This window comes from Bombus fervidus, chromosome 1 (assembly GCF_041682495.2).
Source record: "Bombus fervidus isolate BK054 chromosome 1, iyBomFerv1, whole genome shotgun sequence".
Lineage (NCBI taxonomy): Eukaryota > Metazoa > Arthropoda > Insecta > Hymenoptera > Apidae > Bombus > Bombus fervidus.
In genome coordinates this window covers 21,845,082-21,860,551 of record NC_091517.1, presented here as the reverse complement: position 1 = coordinate 21,860,551, position 15,470 = coordinate 21,845,082, and the positions used below count along the sequence as shown (strand labels likewise).

The following is a 15,470-nucleotide window of genomic DNA, read 5'->3' as shown; positions in this document are numbered from 1 at the left end:
TGATGATTAACGATAGGGTAAAGTGAAATGTCCTCCACTTTAAACGCTGAAAACGTGTCGGAAACGTGACTTACTTAAAATATTTAAAAGAATACAGGCGATTATTAATATAAAATTGAATATACTCGAGGAATGCGAAGAAAATATAGTTTAGTTAAACTAACAAAGTAAATAGATTTCACGTCGCGTGTGTGAGAAACAGAGAGAGGTTCAATAATAATCTGGTGAAAACTGGTAAAACTAACTGACTGGCTATTATCTTTTGTTAATGACTAATACACTGTGTCAATAATTAGAGCGATAGGATTCTTTGGTAGACAAATAGAGCCTAATAGGTAGGTACAGTAGCAATTCTATAATGTTAATAATTTAATAGCGTTATTATATATTATATATATATTATATTTTAACAGATTATACATAGCCCAAATACGAGGTATTGTTATTATTATTGTATCATTTATTACACGGTAAATTCAATATAGAAAATATTAAATTTTATATAAATTCAATATACAATGTAAATAATACAAAAAATTGTATTTCGTTCAATCGTAAAAATTAGCTACGAATAGAATAATTCTTTCTTGGTCGCTAGAAGGCAATAATTTTTACATTCGACGACAAAACTTTATTTTCCTTTGATATGTATTTATAACGATATAACGTGGAAGCGTATGATTGATGATAAAATCCATGGTAAAATTTATATTTTACGTATTAGGAATTTATGTTTTAAGCGAGAATCAGAAGTCAAAGTAGGTAATTTGTATATATCGTTCATTCATTGGTCGAAAGAGAAGATACTTAACATAATGGTAACATAACGATATAATACATTTACAACATAACATTTTACATCGTATATTCATTTTATAATGATTCGCAACGCCGTAATTCGATGTAGTGATTTATATACGTGTCCGACAAAGTGCTACAACAGTCCGATATCTTTCGTTTCACCCAGATCGATTCGTTTCTTCCTCGTGAATTATTATCTGCAACACTTGCTCGCGTCCATAAAATATATCTAAAACGGTTGTTTCACTCGACGTTAATGACTTAATGGTATGTCTGTAGCAAAGAGGCCAATCATATAGTTCACCGTTAAGCCAAGTTCAGTCTTTACGACGGGAATCGTTTCGTTGCGTTTCGTTCTCGTTGCCTAGATTTCTTGCCGGTACAAGACCCAAAAAGCAGCGGGCGGGTCCACGAAAAAAAAATATCGGTCAATGGTATAACGGAATTTGCTGTCTGTTTTACGTTGTGATCCGTGCGCACCGCATGCGTGCACGCGCGCAATTCTAAAGAAAGAGAGTTACCATAGAGAAACCAAGGTGGAGAAAGGTGTGTGCACCAAGTATAGAAAAACAGCTGCAGAAGCAGGCAACCCAGCAAAAGAAGAAAAGACAAAGTAATAAACGATGAGACAGGGACAAGGCAGAGAAAAGTAAGCCTATTCGTCCCGCACTCCCTTTTCCCTTCTCTCAGCCTCTTGTCAGTGTACAACAGTTTGTCCATTCACCGTTCGCAGACCCTGGTCGTGGGCCCGGTGTCATCGATTATTCGTTTAACGGGATCTACACGTACTCACGGTGGTGGTGACCGATGGTTTCTCCGGAGACCAACCGCTACTTAGGGATTTTCGGCTTCGGTCAGTCGAAGTGTACGTTGTTTCGTGCGAACATCGAAGATCACGGATGACAATTTAGTTTTGCGTATTGACGCAATTTTTTCGTTCTTCGGTAAATTTACCCGGCCACGTGACGCAAGAATCCTGTCACCTCGCGGTATCTTTAAAACTCGATCTCGTTAAAACCTCGCAATCACCACGTGGTCTGAGTATACAGACGCTTTTGACAACTGTGTACACACTGTATAAAAGTTTACTTCACGAACAATACACTGAGTGCGCGCGGACAATTATTTAATATTTGCCTGTTTTTTCTTCGACTTTCTGCGACAAATTGCGAAACGTACGCACGCGAGACACGAAAAGCGTTAACAGCTCGCGGTATTGTGAACGACGAAACTCGACGAAACCAAGTAAAAACTGAAGAAATTTATATTCTCCAATTGGTGCATTCTGAAGATACGATTAATATTTGATAATTCGCTACGTATTTCCATCAATTATTGTGCCAAGAAGAAACGGAAATTAGCGACTGTGTTTGCGAAAAAACTTTTCCGCTCATTTAATATTCGCGTATAAATCATCTGGTACAAATATCGACGTATAGTTCAGGGACGCGAGAGATACTCTAAGCCCCGGCATCCACCGATGTTATATCTCGTTACGAGTTACATACTATAGAAAAATCTTGGTCTTGACGAATAACCGTCGAAAATTGGTAATTGTAATACCTAAGTAAATGTTATAAAGTGAAATACTTAAAAACACGTTTCATTGATAAGAGAAACAAGAATAGAAGTAGGAGGAAACTGTATAAATTTGAATATTAAACGAATTAATCTGAATCGACTAAGAAGGATTGTGCGAGGACGAGTTATTATAAGAAGGTGGTGGTGACAGACTAGTCTACCGAAAAAAAAAAAAAAAAGAATCGTAAGAGAGAATAGCGAAGCTTTGAAAAGAGACAGATCTCTGTAGGAGTGTGCTCTACGACTATATAAAGACGAGAGCTTAACGCATTTTACATATTTATTATTCGTCGAATGAAGGATCCGTCGTTGGTGAGCGTGAATCGCGGTAATTCGTCCAAGTTCAGTCGTCAGCTCAAAATTCACGTCTAGTTGGCACATTGTTCCAGTAGTACGAGTGTCGTTGTCGATTCTGACAATAAACGTACGGTTTATTCGTCTAAGGACAAGGTTTATTTCAAACGGTTCAACACGGGGTCCTTACTGTCGAACGTAAGTCAGTGAAAATATGAAATGCATATTCCCAGAACTATGCCTTCGTGGTAGTGAACAAAGTTAGGCCAAATTTTCTATTTGATCGTAACTTAACGACGCTGCTTTCAGTTTAGCAACTACACGACTCTGTACTTATTCTCAGTAATGAAATCCATGACTCATTTTCTCCTAAGTCATCGAAACAATTTTCATTATACGCTCACTACCAATACTGTTAATAAGTGGAATACATCAATTATCTTTTTTATATACATTTTAAGAAAAGTTACACGGCGAGAGAAATATCGTTGATGCGTGTTAATTTTCTCTCCTCCAACGTGGATAGTACTTTTCGGATTTCTTTTTGTCAGTACGCTTAGTCAGTGTTTGCTAATAACTAGTTTAATAATTCATGATTACGAAACGTTTCATTGAATTCGCTTTCTACGTTTTAAGAATTTTATGAATTTGAAAATAACGGATAAAGGTGCAGCAGCAATTAGCGAAACAATGAAGTTCAAAGAGAATTGTAGCAATTATTCAGAAATGTTATATTTCCAAAATTCAACCCGAACAATACGTACGGTTTTCTTTCGTCGTTATCGTTTCTTTGTTCCTTGAAATATTTGCAGTATTTATTGCCGTGGTATTTTCGTAGAATTACGTGTTTCAGCGCGAATATCAATCGTGGGGCTGATTCGATAAGAGAGATTGAACATAGCCCAATTAATAATACGATACTGTAATTGATCTTCTTTGAACGAATTGTTTGACGTATCTAAAAACGTCAATTCTTTGTCGCGAGTTACGTTACTCTTCAATTATCATTCGGATAGGTCGGAACTATTGACTTAACTTTTATAATTTTATATCTCAGAAATAAAAACAACAGCGGACAATTTTGTTAAATTTGTCCACTCTTGACACGAAATGATCGATATATTTAAAAATAAAACGCATAATTTATCTGTTACAGGAATTATTTCAAAATCGAGAGAAAGATGAGGTAGTGAAGTTGGTCAGTACAACAAACCATGGTACGACACCGTTAGTTATCGCCTGCCGAAATGGACATTATGACGTAGCTGAATACCTTATTGAAAAATGTGGAGCGAACGTCAATCAACCCGGTTTAGGTAAAATTGTGACTGCGCTATAAATCTTTGTCAAATTTTTCATATATGTCAGCATCTTTCGAATTACAATCGCTTAAGCTCATCGATCGTGGCGAAATCGAGGACATACATAAATGTGTTTCCGTAAACCTATAAATCTTCAACCTAATGTTTCACCTTCACCATTGTAGTATTCCAAATGACGTGAAATGATTGAATGACAGAATTGTCTGAAGTAGTTTCTATCGTAATATTCGAAATGAGTTGCGAAAATAGTAGTTCGAAGTATAAGTTCGTCAGTGAAGTCATATAGGTTATAGGTTATATACTGACGAACTTGTACTTGTAATAGGGTATATATATATATATATGTATAACCTATTAGGTTACACATATCCTTCAAAATTTGAATGATAAATGTAACTGATGTCAGTAATTCTGAAATTATGATAAATGAAAACGTTAGAACATTCTAAAAGCAGTATATAATGTATATTTTTTATATTTAATTTACATGTCTTAACATTTAGCCAACCGCACCTGTCACAGTCACACGTCGGACAAGCCAATCTATACGCTGTTCACCGCGCATTTTTCCAAGTATCGAGGATTAATATTCACTGTTTAAAAAACAAAGTGTAAAAATTATTGAAGTGGTTAATTATATTTTGCGGTAATGATTTTATTTGACGATTTCACATATTGTTTATACAAAACATCAAATTGAAAGTATATATTAAAAGTATACAAAAATATAGATAAAATTAGAAAAGTTAAAGATGACTAACGATAAGTAACACGACTTGAAATTAAAATTTCATAATTGCATTTTAATATTTTTTTACAATGTGGTATCGTTCGATTATAACTTTATTTAGTCATAGCTAATAGTGTAACTTTTTCATTAACTTTAACACCACTAAATTGGTGTATTTTATTATATTGCACTTTATAAAAGCAAAAAGAGTGGCACAATTAATTGGGAATAATTCCACGTAAACAATAACTGATAATAACAACAACAAAAAAAAAAAAAAGAAGGAAGACGCGTTGCTAAAGTCAAAAAGAGAGATCTCCCCATTCGGTCACGCAGCGATGTTCTTCACAAAGGAGAAATCTCCCTATTCGATTGGCTGAGTGTTAAAATTCGATAATTATCGAACGAATTCGATCTTAACTGTGAAATGATATCAGATCTATTTCTAATTCAAATAATTTATCTGTTGTTCGTAACTCATCTTAAAACTGATCCTTGATATTTTTCTTATGTAATAATATTAGTTGAGATATTGTTCGATTAATATAATTTGTAATATTTCGTTTATTCCAACAGTGATGTTCGATGGAGAAATGATCGAGCGCGCGCCACCTTTATGGTGCGCTGCAGCTGCCGGTCACTTGGTTTTAGTTAAGTTACTAGTGAGAAATGGCGCCCAAGTAAATGCCACCACTAAAACGCTTTCCACACCTCTACGAGCAGCTTGTTTCGACGGCCACTTCGATATTGTTAGATTTTTGGTGGGTCACGGTGCAGGTATGGATCACTCAAATATCTCTTAAAAGTAACCGGAACGCTTCCATCTTCTAATAGTCGTGTACTGTTTTATAAAGTTGTAAACAAAAGTGTGCATTGATGTAGTCACCGTAGAACTTCCGATTAGTATAGAAACTTTCTGTATTATGATCAATGTCGTGAAGTAATAATGTTTTATTTTTATTTTTTTTTTTATAAGAAAAAATGCAATTAACGATGAATACGCTGTTTGATTACAGATATTGAGATGGCAAACCGTCATGGCCATACAAGTTTGATGATCGCTTGTTACAAAAGTCATCTTAAAATCGTCAAGTATCTACTTCACCTGAAAGCGAACATTAACCGAAAATCCATAAAGGGTAACACAGCACTTCACGATTGTGCTGAGAGCGGGTCTCTAGAAGTCGTGAAGGTACTCCTCGAGTATGGTGCTCGGATGGACGTGGACTCCTACGGGATGTCACCACTCCTTACAGCAGCAGTAACAGGTTAAAGCAGAATGTTCCACGCGCAATTCCGAAGGTTCCCTTAAGACGAATACAATTAATGTTTAACTGAGTGTTTTATTAAGTGAACGACGTCTTTCTGATTTACAGGTCATAAACATATTGTCCAATACTTTATCAGTATACCGGGCTTTGTGGATCGCAAGGACCGCATAGACGCACTGGAATTACTGGGCGCTACATTTGTGGATAAGAAGAGAGACATGATGGGAGCACTTCAATGCTGGAAACAAGCAATGAACGAAAGGTATGTACAATTTTGTAGAAACAAATGAATTTCAGCAATACACCCCCAGAAATTTATACACACTTCGAATGGTTATAAATTTAGCGTATTTATTAAGGTATAAGTAAGAATAAAACTCCGAATCAAAGAAGACAGGCACTGCTGACAAAATAGAGCAATGGAATCGCAAACAGAACGAATCATTTGCTTCGGTATTTCAATACCTGATCTCAATTCATGAACTATTGCCGCTTTTGTATCATAAACTTTCTCTTTGATGAATCCCCATAAAAGAAAAGTCCATCGAGGTCTGGGAATCGCTGGAAGTATTCGACGCTATCTCTATTCCAATCTATCGGTACGGCAAATATTCATGAAGGTAAACTGTTACGTCGCGTGAGTCGGTACGTGCGACGTCCCTCATGATCAGGCCGCCGAGGCCTGCTCATTGTCACACTGACCCGCAATAAACCCAAGGAACTACCCCATAGACCACTTCTGTTAGCTATAAAGTTGCATTCTTTTGAACATCTTCGGTTGTAGATGGTCTTTAGAAAATAGTTTTAGTAGCGAGTTTTTCTCAAGAGCAGAAACACACGTGAACCACATCTGCCGAGGACTGTCTTCTCGTATTTTATTCATTAACATTGGCAATACCCAATGGGCATCGCGGATCGTTACCCTCACTTTTCTACCGAAAAGTGTGAACTACTACGAATCCGCGTTCTTAGTTCAACAAGGATACACCCACATCGAGCTTTCTTCCTAAATAGTACGAGACGGGTCAACCACTGTTCTAATATCCAGTGTAAATAAATACACATATATTATATAACTGTGAAGTCCAGTTATATTCCAACCCAATCACCCCCTATTCTCCCAAAAGAAATAAGGGGATCGCCCTGTTCGTGGTGTCGATTCGTGCAATCGTAGCGGGAATTTACGACTCCCGTTGACGCGCTATAGCGCGACCGTCTCCCCGCGACTGAACGAAAATACATAAACCTTCACGATAGTGGTGGAGAGGTACACCACCTTGTTGGAAATGAAAATCCTCTTCACCCCTAAATATCTCACGAATGCATGGTATAATAAGTTATAATCATTCAAAGTGTATATACATCTTTTTGGGGCACCCTTATGTACAATACACGTGTGTACGTATAATTTCTACATTTTATAATATTCATAAATTACTGAAATATTTGTCAATGTTGTACTTCAGATATCGAAATGATCCAGTGATACCGAAACCAGCACCATCACCAATTGTAGCTGCTTACGATTTTGCACGGGAAATTACCGATCCTGAGGCACTGGATGGATTATTAAACGATCCGGATGAAATGCGAATGCAAGCACTTGTAATTAGAGAACGAATATTAGGACCAGCTCATCCTGACACCAGTTACTATATTCGCTACAGAGGAGCTGTATACGCGGATGGTGGAATGTTCAATCGCTGTATAGAACTTTGGAACTATGCCTTAGATATGCAGCAAAGCATGCTGGAACCACTCGATCCAATGACCCAGAGTTCACTTTTTAGTTTTACCGAACTTTTTAGTTTCATTATAGGTAGACAAATAAATACAGGAGTTAGAATACCACAAATTCAGAGAAATGAACTTCTTAGAGTGTTCAGGAAAGCTGTACGTTTCAAAAATATACGGGATATTCGTTATTTGTTTGCAAATAGTAATATACAATCTATATTATTGCAGGTTTTGGAAGTGAAATTAGGAAAAGAAATGTTGGACAAAGGACCGTCTCGTGGACGTGATATTGCCTATTTGAACAGAGTTCTCATCAACACTTTACATCTAGTAAGTTTATTGACTCACGACATACCAGATGAAGACTCTGAGGAAAATACTGAACTGCATCGAGCGCTTTATAGCTTAGTTCAAATAAATCCCAAAGACAATAACGTAAGTTAATACGAAGGAATTTATTTACCGATTAGAAATATATAAGTGATAAATTTTTCTTTTCCTTTTTTGTGTAGGATCGAACTGTGTTGCATTTAGTTTTTAGCGAAAAGAATACTATACTCGGAGCTGGTCCTAAAACTCTTAAATTTCCTTCTGCGTATTTAATAAAGGCTCTTCTAAAAGTTGGCGCTGACGTCACAGCAATAGATGCAACTGGAAGTACGGTATTACACCTTGCTGCAATGTTCCATCCGCAAATCGAACTTATTAATATTATTCTTGAAGCCGGTGCACATTTTGATGCTGTTAATAAAATGGGTAGCACGTTCGAATCGTTGATATGGAGTAACAACGTGTGTGATACTTCAGCACGGAGTTTGATATATCCCATGAGACACACTAAACTCGCCTGTCTAGCAGCGAGGGTAGTAAGGAAAACATGCGATATAAAGTTGGTCCCAATACATCTTCGAGACTTTGTTAAAATGCACTAGTGGTATTAGTGCACTACGCAGTGGAAACGATAGGCTGTTACTTAGAATGCTATAAGAGATACTTATACATTATCTAAACGATAAGAAAAATCAACGACAAAGTTTTATATCTTTTTTGAAAGTGTAAAATTAATATTAAGACTCTTTACCGAATAAGCAAGTATGAAATATAGAAAAAAATGTTATTATTATACATATAATGCCATGATGTGGCATACGTAAAGTATGCTGTCAGTAATTTTTAGTTATAAATCTGGTTTGTAGAGAATTAAATATCAGTGAATCAGTAACCTCTGCGACTCCAGTATCGTTCAATGCTAGTAAAGAATTAAGAACAATTCAAATAGTTATGAATTTCAAATTAATCTTAAATTATATTCTTCGTTTCGTTCAATAAAAGAAAAATTCTTAATATTAATGTTGATCAATACAAAACACTTAAGATTACTGACTTTCATGGGTTATGATAGCTCACAAATATCAGTTAATATGATTTTATTATCGTATATGCTGACAGTCTTTTCCCTTATACATAAACCCCGTTACAAGCCATAATATACAAATTACATTGATAACAATGAAAAATTGTGTAATCGTAGGACTTACTTTCATTCTTATTGTTATATAAAAAAAATAAGAACATAAGTAAAATTATGTAATATACTTTTATTTTTTATATAGCATGGAATATCTAAAATAAATTACTTACACGTTTTTATATATTAAAAAATAGGGAAAAATAAAATTATACATTAAAAGTCCTACGATAGAACATTTTTATTATACATGTAAACATATCTTTTGAGTTTATTACTTAAAAGAATTTGCCAATTAGAAGATTTAAGAAGTTACGTATATATTATGTTAATCTATAATATTTAAGCTTACCTTTATTTATAATGTGATAAACATACATATACATTATAAGTATTATATAGAACTATATATATTTAAGAATTATATATCCCAGGTGTTCTAGTAAGGTGCTTTTTTTGAAAATAAACAAATGCACTTGACACTAAATGGCACAACTGTAACAATTTTCTCACGGTAATGCATATAGAGTTTATAATATTGAGATCTTGATGTGACTCGAGTTTTGTACTTTTTGAACACATTTTTGTTTCAGTGATTATATTCACACACTTTATTTTTACACAAACACTGTGATTCTCTACAAAAAAAGTATCTTACATTCAAAGTCACCCAATTTAACTGTTTTATAATGTGAAGACTGGAAATACAGGTGTGATTAATAATATATCGACATGTTCATTTATTTCTATTTAATAAGATACCAATAGATTTTCGTCCTATAAAACTTACCGCTCAATTACCTTTCGCTCAGACAAGATAGCTTCCCTGGAAGAACAACACATTCATAAAAATCTGTTATACAAATTGTAAAACTTACCCAATTTTCCTGCAAGATATTAGCCGCAATTTAAAAGTGATTAATTACTCAAGATATATTTAGATCCTCTATATTAAAAAATTTTATTTTTAGACACTTATTCAAACAATTTCGATAATGAGCGTTTAAACGATGTCAAAGAGAAGATGTCGTTATCCCTATTCTCTTATGTTCGTCGAAACACATAATATCCTTCCTCCAAAATATCTCATGGAATAATAAAACACAACCGATCAATCACTTACGATGGAAATAATACAACAAACCATAGCACACGATCTCATGCGTTATAAAATAAGACCCTATCTGACATCAATGACATTATAAGAAAAAAAGACCACATCCTTCAAATGTTAAGAAACAAATTTGGCAACCACACAGCGGAGATCGACGATGGTTATTAAAAAATTCCATACGCATAGTGATTTGAACACGCATTAAATATTTCATTGGCGATTGCGGCAAAGACCAGAGCATAAAATATTTACAACCACTTACCATAGAAGTTACAGTCATAATAAGTAATTGTGCTTCTTACGTTACATAAATTCACTTGGAATATAGAAATTTTGCAGTTCTAAACTAGTTCTCGATAAATATGGAGGATACAATAAAATCTCTCTAGATGCTACAATAAAATAAGAATCAACCACAATGTTAGAGACGAAATACTATATTACCGTCCACAGTTTTAATTTTCCCAAAACCTGTTAATCCACTATTTCAAACAATAGCATAAATTTTTAACAATCTTCGAAAGAAGAGTACCACATGTAACTTGATAATTCGAATATCACATTAACAATGCATTCCAGTAACCATTAATGAAGGAACAAATATTTGATAAATTTTAAGCAAATTATTCCTTCTTGAAATATATATTCATCATAGAGGAATAGAAAACCACAATCACCTGAAAAATATCTCACCTGCGATGTAAACAAATATTCATGCCTCACAGATTGTGAAGTTTATAAATCCCAAAAGTAAGCAGGGAGTACTAATATCTACAGTTATACATTTTTTAAGCAGAAATTTCTGCTTAAGTGCAATACATTTGAAAAAACTCGTTCTAGGTAAATGTATTGCACATGTAAAAGTAGCGGAAACAATATCCTCTATGCCAATGCATATCCACAGCTTAAACCTGCTTAAAATATAAAGAATCACAACAACACAGAAATAAAACAACGACCAGCATATTTTTTTGTAGTCAAAACGGATTTGGATTTTATTCAATCTCTGTCATGATGTTGTGGTTATACAAGAGTGTTATACAATGCGCAGAATGTTCCTCGAGATCTACATAGCGAGAGGAAATATGTTTACCAAAGAATATACATATAAAATTAGCTGTGAAAAGCCTCTATTTGCATTTTGTAAAAACCGACAGATATTAAAAATTGTTGGTTCTTTATACAAATATTTTGTATTTTTTGGTAAACATATGATTGATGCACAATATGTAAGACAAATTCTGCCAAATTTTGGGTATAAAGTCATCCAATGTTCGTTCGCTGAAGTCTCGAAACGAGCGAATTGGAAGGGACCTTCCTACTGACAACTAAAATTTTGTATGCTCCGCTACACTTGAATCTCCAAATTACTAAAACGATGTGACGCGACGAATAAAAGATCAGATCGCAGAACTATAATGAAAACAATACAGTCCCCTGTTGAGCCATGATGTATCTTACTATGTATTAGATACAAGAATAGAGTGCGACCGATACCACAAACAAATCGACACATCCACGATGTGTGTAGGATTGTGCATGAAAGTATCTATCATACATGGATAAACTTTAACTCGTAAAATCCGTAACAACTATATCGCTTTAATATTTATGCTTGAAAGATTAATCTGTCCCTGATCGATAAACCACTCCGCGAACGACCAAAGCGTCATGTTCAACCGGAATGTGGGGAAATCGATTCATCTCTCGTGAGAACTAAGAAATAAACTTACAAGCTACATTTGATAATTACTGTAAATAGCATAAACCTATATACTGAAAAACCTATAGATTACGTAGAACATTATGAACCTAAATCTAACAACTAAACTATATGTCGATCACTCAAATAGATCGATTTAGGAGTGAACAATTAGTAGACTTCCACTGTAAAAAGGAACGATAATCTGGTAAAAGAATTTCGAATGAAATAGTCGTAGCAAGGAAGGGTGATCATCGGCAGCCAATAAGTGTTTCAACGTTGAAGTAGGCATAAAACAACTGTTGATCTTCCAACGACAGATACTTCTCACCCACTGTCCTAAGTTCTGCCACACTACTAGGATGAATTTCAAGTATTGTCACCAGGAGTGGAACAATCCTGCAGACGACATACGAACACCCAGTCTCCTCTCGCTGCATCAATAAATTATTGTTAAGCATCAAATTCTGCAGAGGTTCTCTATTAATGTTACCTTGAGTGTATTCCCCAGATTTTAGTAAAGACGAACATCAATCGTTCTACCATCGATACGTGACCGATTCATCATAGCTATATATAAAAATTATTAAGAAAAATCTTTAAAATGATAAATGCCCTTCAAAATGCGTATTCTCTTAAATAGACAAAACCGATCTATACTATTAGCATATTCTTTAAAAGGATACACACAGCGCGTTCAGCATCCCATTCAGATGCGAATCGTACCATGCCCATGTCAGTTCCCCGCATTTCAGCAAATTTCACCTCTCCAACGTCTTGGAATTTATCTCTCAACATTTGCCATGTCGTGTTTGGTGGGAGCTGTTACAATTATCTTTATGTTTATAAATATACATACATGTATTAGTTATTGTGTATAAATTAAGAAAAGTACATACATTTCCTATAAGAATAGTGTCTGACATCGGCCGAGAACCATTAGTATTCTGTCTGTTCCCACCTCCTCCTTGGCCTTGATTTCCGGCAAAACCACCACCTCCACCAGGAACACGATCGTTGTCTCCTCTGTTGAATCCACCATCAAAATCTCTGCCACCACCGAAGTTAGAACCACCAAAAGCATTGTTTCCACCGAAGCCTACATCATTGTCCATTTTAGATAAGCCTCGCGGCGCAAATGAATTGTTGCCTTGTCCACCAGCTAAAGAGGCTTGTAAATTAGACAAACCTCCAACTCCTCCGCCGAAATTATTTAAGTTAGAAGCCAACTCATTTGTTAACGACGAATTCAGCAAAGAACTCGTGGTCAGGTTAGCGCTCAGACCTCCAGCAAGACTTGCTTGAAGAGCTGCAGCATTTGAATTTGTCAATGCAGATGCTATAGGTATATAAATATATCATTGTCAGCTTCTCTATCTATCCTATTTTATATATTACATTTATAGTAAGACTCACCTAACTGTGCCGGCACAACATTGTTTAAACCAGCTCCAAAAGCACCAGCAGCCAACACAGGAGCAGAAATAGGATTCACAACAGGTGGATTATTTGCTTGTACATTGGGAATGTTTCTAGCTACATCCATTAATCTATTACCGCCAGCTCCAAGACCCATTCCAATTCCCTTTAAGCCTATTTTGGAATTGATATCAATTTTCATTTTTATATGTTTATATAACAAAATAAAATATTTCTTAGGAAATAAAAAGGTACCTTCTGGTAATTTTGGTGGCATGTCTGGTTCATTTGCTCTGTCAAGTCTCACAGTCATACGTCTATCATAAAGTTGCTGATTATGAAGCATTGATATAGCTTGTACGGATTCTACTGGATGGTCATATTCTACCACTCCAAATCCTCGAGATTTTCCATCTTTATCTTTTCCTAATTCAACGTGTAGTACTTTACCAGCTAATTTAAACACTTCTAATAATTTCTTTTCATCCACTTTGTAGTCAAGCTAAATATACAAAGTAACAACTTAATAAACTTTCACATACTTAATTTGTCAATTTAATACAAACTGTATCGCAAGATATACTTACATTTGCAACAAATACTCTAGTAACTAAAGGTCCATTAATACCTAAAGATTCTAAAAACTGAGTACTTAGACCATATGTATTCCCAAATTTGCTATCTCCACCACCGCCACCACCACCTCCGCCGCCACCACCACCGCCTCCTCCACCACCACCACCACCACCACCAGCAGGAGCATTCATATTTTGACGCCCACCACCTTGTGGCCTTGGCGGATCCCTAAATCTATCATCACGAACTCTTTCATTGTTACGAGCTGTTGCTAACCGGCCATATTTGTCCCGTTCAACATCAAAGTCCTAAAATACAGGAATATTAAATATGTCCTTAACACTGATTACATGGTACTCATCCAAGTTGTAAGGAAGTTGAAAAAATAACAATATACTAACTACCTCTTTGACGACCAGCTTTCTCCCTTTAATATCATACCGATGCATTTTTTCTACAGCAATTTTTACCGAGTCTGAATCTTCAAATTCAACAATACCACAACCTCTTGGTTTGTCATTTTCATCAGTAAAAAGTTCAACATGAGCAACTTTTCCAACTTCTGTTCTGAATAAATCCTTGAGATCTTGCCAGCGAAAATCATAGGGAATGTTTGATACGTAGATTCGTCGATCTGAAGCTTTTCGACCACGATCGTTTCGTTCCCTACTACGATCACGGCTTGTAGAATTTATGCGATTTTGTCGTTCCGCTCTCCTGTTACGATCACGTTCTCTACTTCGATCTCTTTCCTCATTATTCTGCACTTGACCCCTAATATTTAATAAGATTATATAGAACTAACGCGTGTAAGAGGAAACACGTTTTACTGTTGCTTGTTAATATATGTACTTATAAATTTTATTATATGTTTTTCAATAAATTGTATAAATTTTAACTAAATCGAGTGATTCAACAAATACTTGCTAAAAAAAATGTATACTGCTGATATGTTGAAAATGTATTAGCGTCGGTTTGTGTTAATTGTACATGATTCTCCACGCCGACAAAGAATAGACAATGAATTATTATAAATATCAATTTTATACTTACTCCTCTTGCTTAATCATTGTGAACGCTTTTTGCACTGAATAAACTAAATTATTTAAAGAACATATAAATAGTTTATTCGTTAAAAAGAGTAAAAGACACGGAATAAGCAAACATACGCGATGGTGAAGCGTCCTATAAAATGGCCGTCCAAGGAAATGCTAAACCATACCGGAAACTACTGTATTCAAAATAAGATTCTATTTAAAAAGATACGAATAAAACTATAAAAATCATTTAACTATAATATTTCTATGATTATTATGTTGTTACCCTTCTGCGTTGCAAGTATAAATTATATTTCATATTTAGAAAACATTACACGATTGTGATTATTAAACATTTGAACATAACTGATTGAGAAGTTTCAAACTCGAAATTGTCTTCGGAAAAATTAAAACTCGA

At 35.0% G+C, this 15,470-nt stretch overlaps 3 protein-coding genes and 1 long non-coding RNA gene across 9 annotated transcripts in view; 2 read left to right on the top strand and 2 right to left on the bottom strand.

The window, feature by feature from the left end:
• LOC139990437 (protein fem-1 homolog CG6966) overlaps positions 1 to 9,245 on the top strand; it is a 39,438-nt gene extending 30,193 nt beyond the window's left edge. For both annotated transcript variants that reach the window (XM_072009670.1, XM_072009679.1), the window contains exons 2-8: positions 3,833 to 3,992; positions 5,305 to 5,505; positions 5,745 to 5,996; positions 6,105 to 6,261; positions 7,466 to 7,892; positions 7,965 to 8,171; positions 8,249 to 9,245. In XM_072009670.1, coding sequence (XP_071865771.1) covers positions 3,833 to 3,992; positions 5,305 to 5,505; positions 5,745 to 5,996; positions 6,105 to 6,261; positions 7,466 to 7,892; positions 7,965 to 8,171; positions 8,249 to 8,668 — 1,824 coding nt within the window. In that variant the 3' untranslated portion in view covers positions 8,669 to 9,245. The remainder of the gene's footprint in view (positions 1 to 3,832; positions 3,993 to 5,304; positions 5,506 to 5,744; positions 5,997 to 6,104; positions 6,262 to 7,465; positions 7,893 to 7,964; positions 8,172 to 8,248) is intronic.
• Gro (TLE family member transcriptional corepressor groucho) overlaps positions 1 to 15,470 on the bottom strand; it is a 250,854-nt gene that overhangs the window by 153,156 nt on the left and 82,228 nt on the right. The window lies entirely within an intron of this gene.
• LOC139990462 (uncharacterized) lies at positions 2,881 to 3,627 on the top strand. The gene is made up of 2 exons (XR_011800571.1): positions 2,881 to 3,235; positions 3,313 to 3,627. It is a non-coding gene; the product is annotated as an uncharacterized lncRNA (long non-coding RNA).
• Rump (heterogeneous nuclear ribonucleoprotein rumpelstiltskin) lies at positions 11,285 to 15,230 on the bottom strand. 5 transcript variants are annotated; one of them, XM_072009731.1, is made up of 10 exons: positions 15,069 to 15,230; positions 14,417 to 14,789; positions 14,027 to 14,323; positions 13,695 to 13,941; positions 13,437 to 13,613; positions 13,210 to 13,329; positions 12,920 to 13,119; positions 12,707 to 12,842; positions 12,514 to 12,590; positions 11,285 to 12,454 (listed from the first exon to the last, which is right to left on the bottom strand). In XM_072009731.1, exons 1-9 carry the CDS (start codon positions 15,083 to 15,085, stop codon positions 12,535 to 12,537), a joined length of 1,623 nt encoding a protein of 540 aa, XP_071865832.1. In that variant the 5' UTR covers positions 15,086 to 15,230; the 3' UTR covers positions 11,285 to 12,454; positions 12,514 to 12,534. The 5 variants fall into 5 exon arrangements, with proteins under 5 accessions (XP_071865832.1, XP_071865823.1, XP_071865793.1 ...); XM_072009722.1 differs by having other exon boundaries at positions 13,210 to 13,359; positions 15,069 to 15,229; XM_072009692.1 differs by having other exon boundaries at positions 12,920 to 13,359.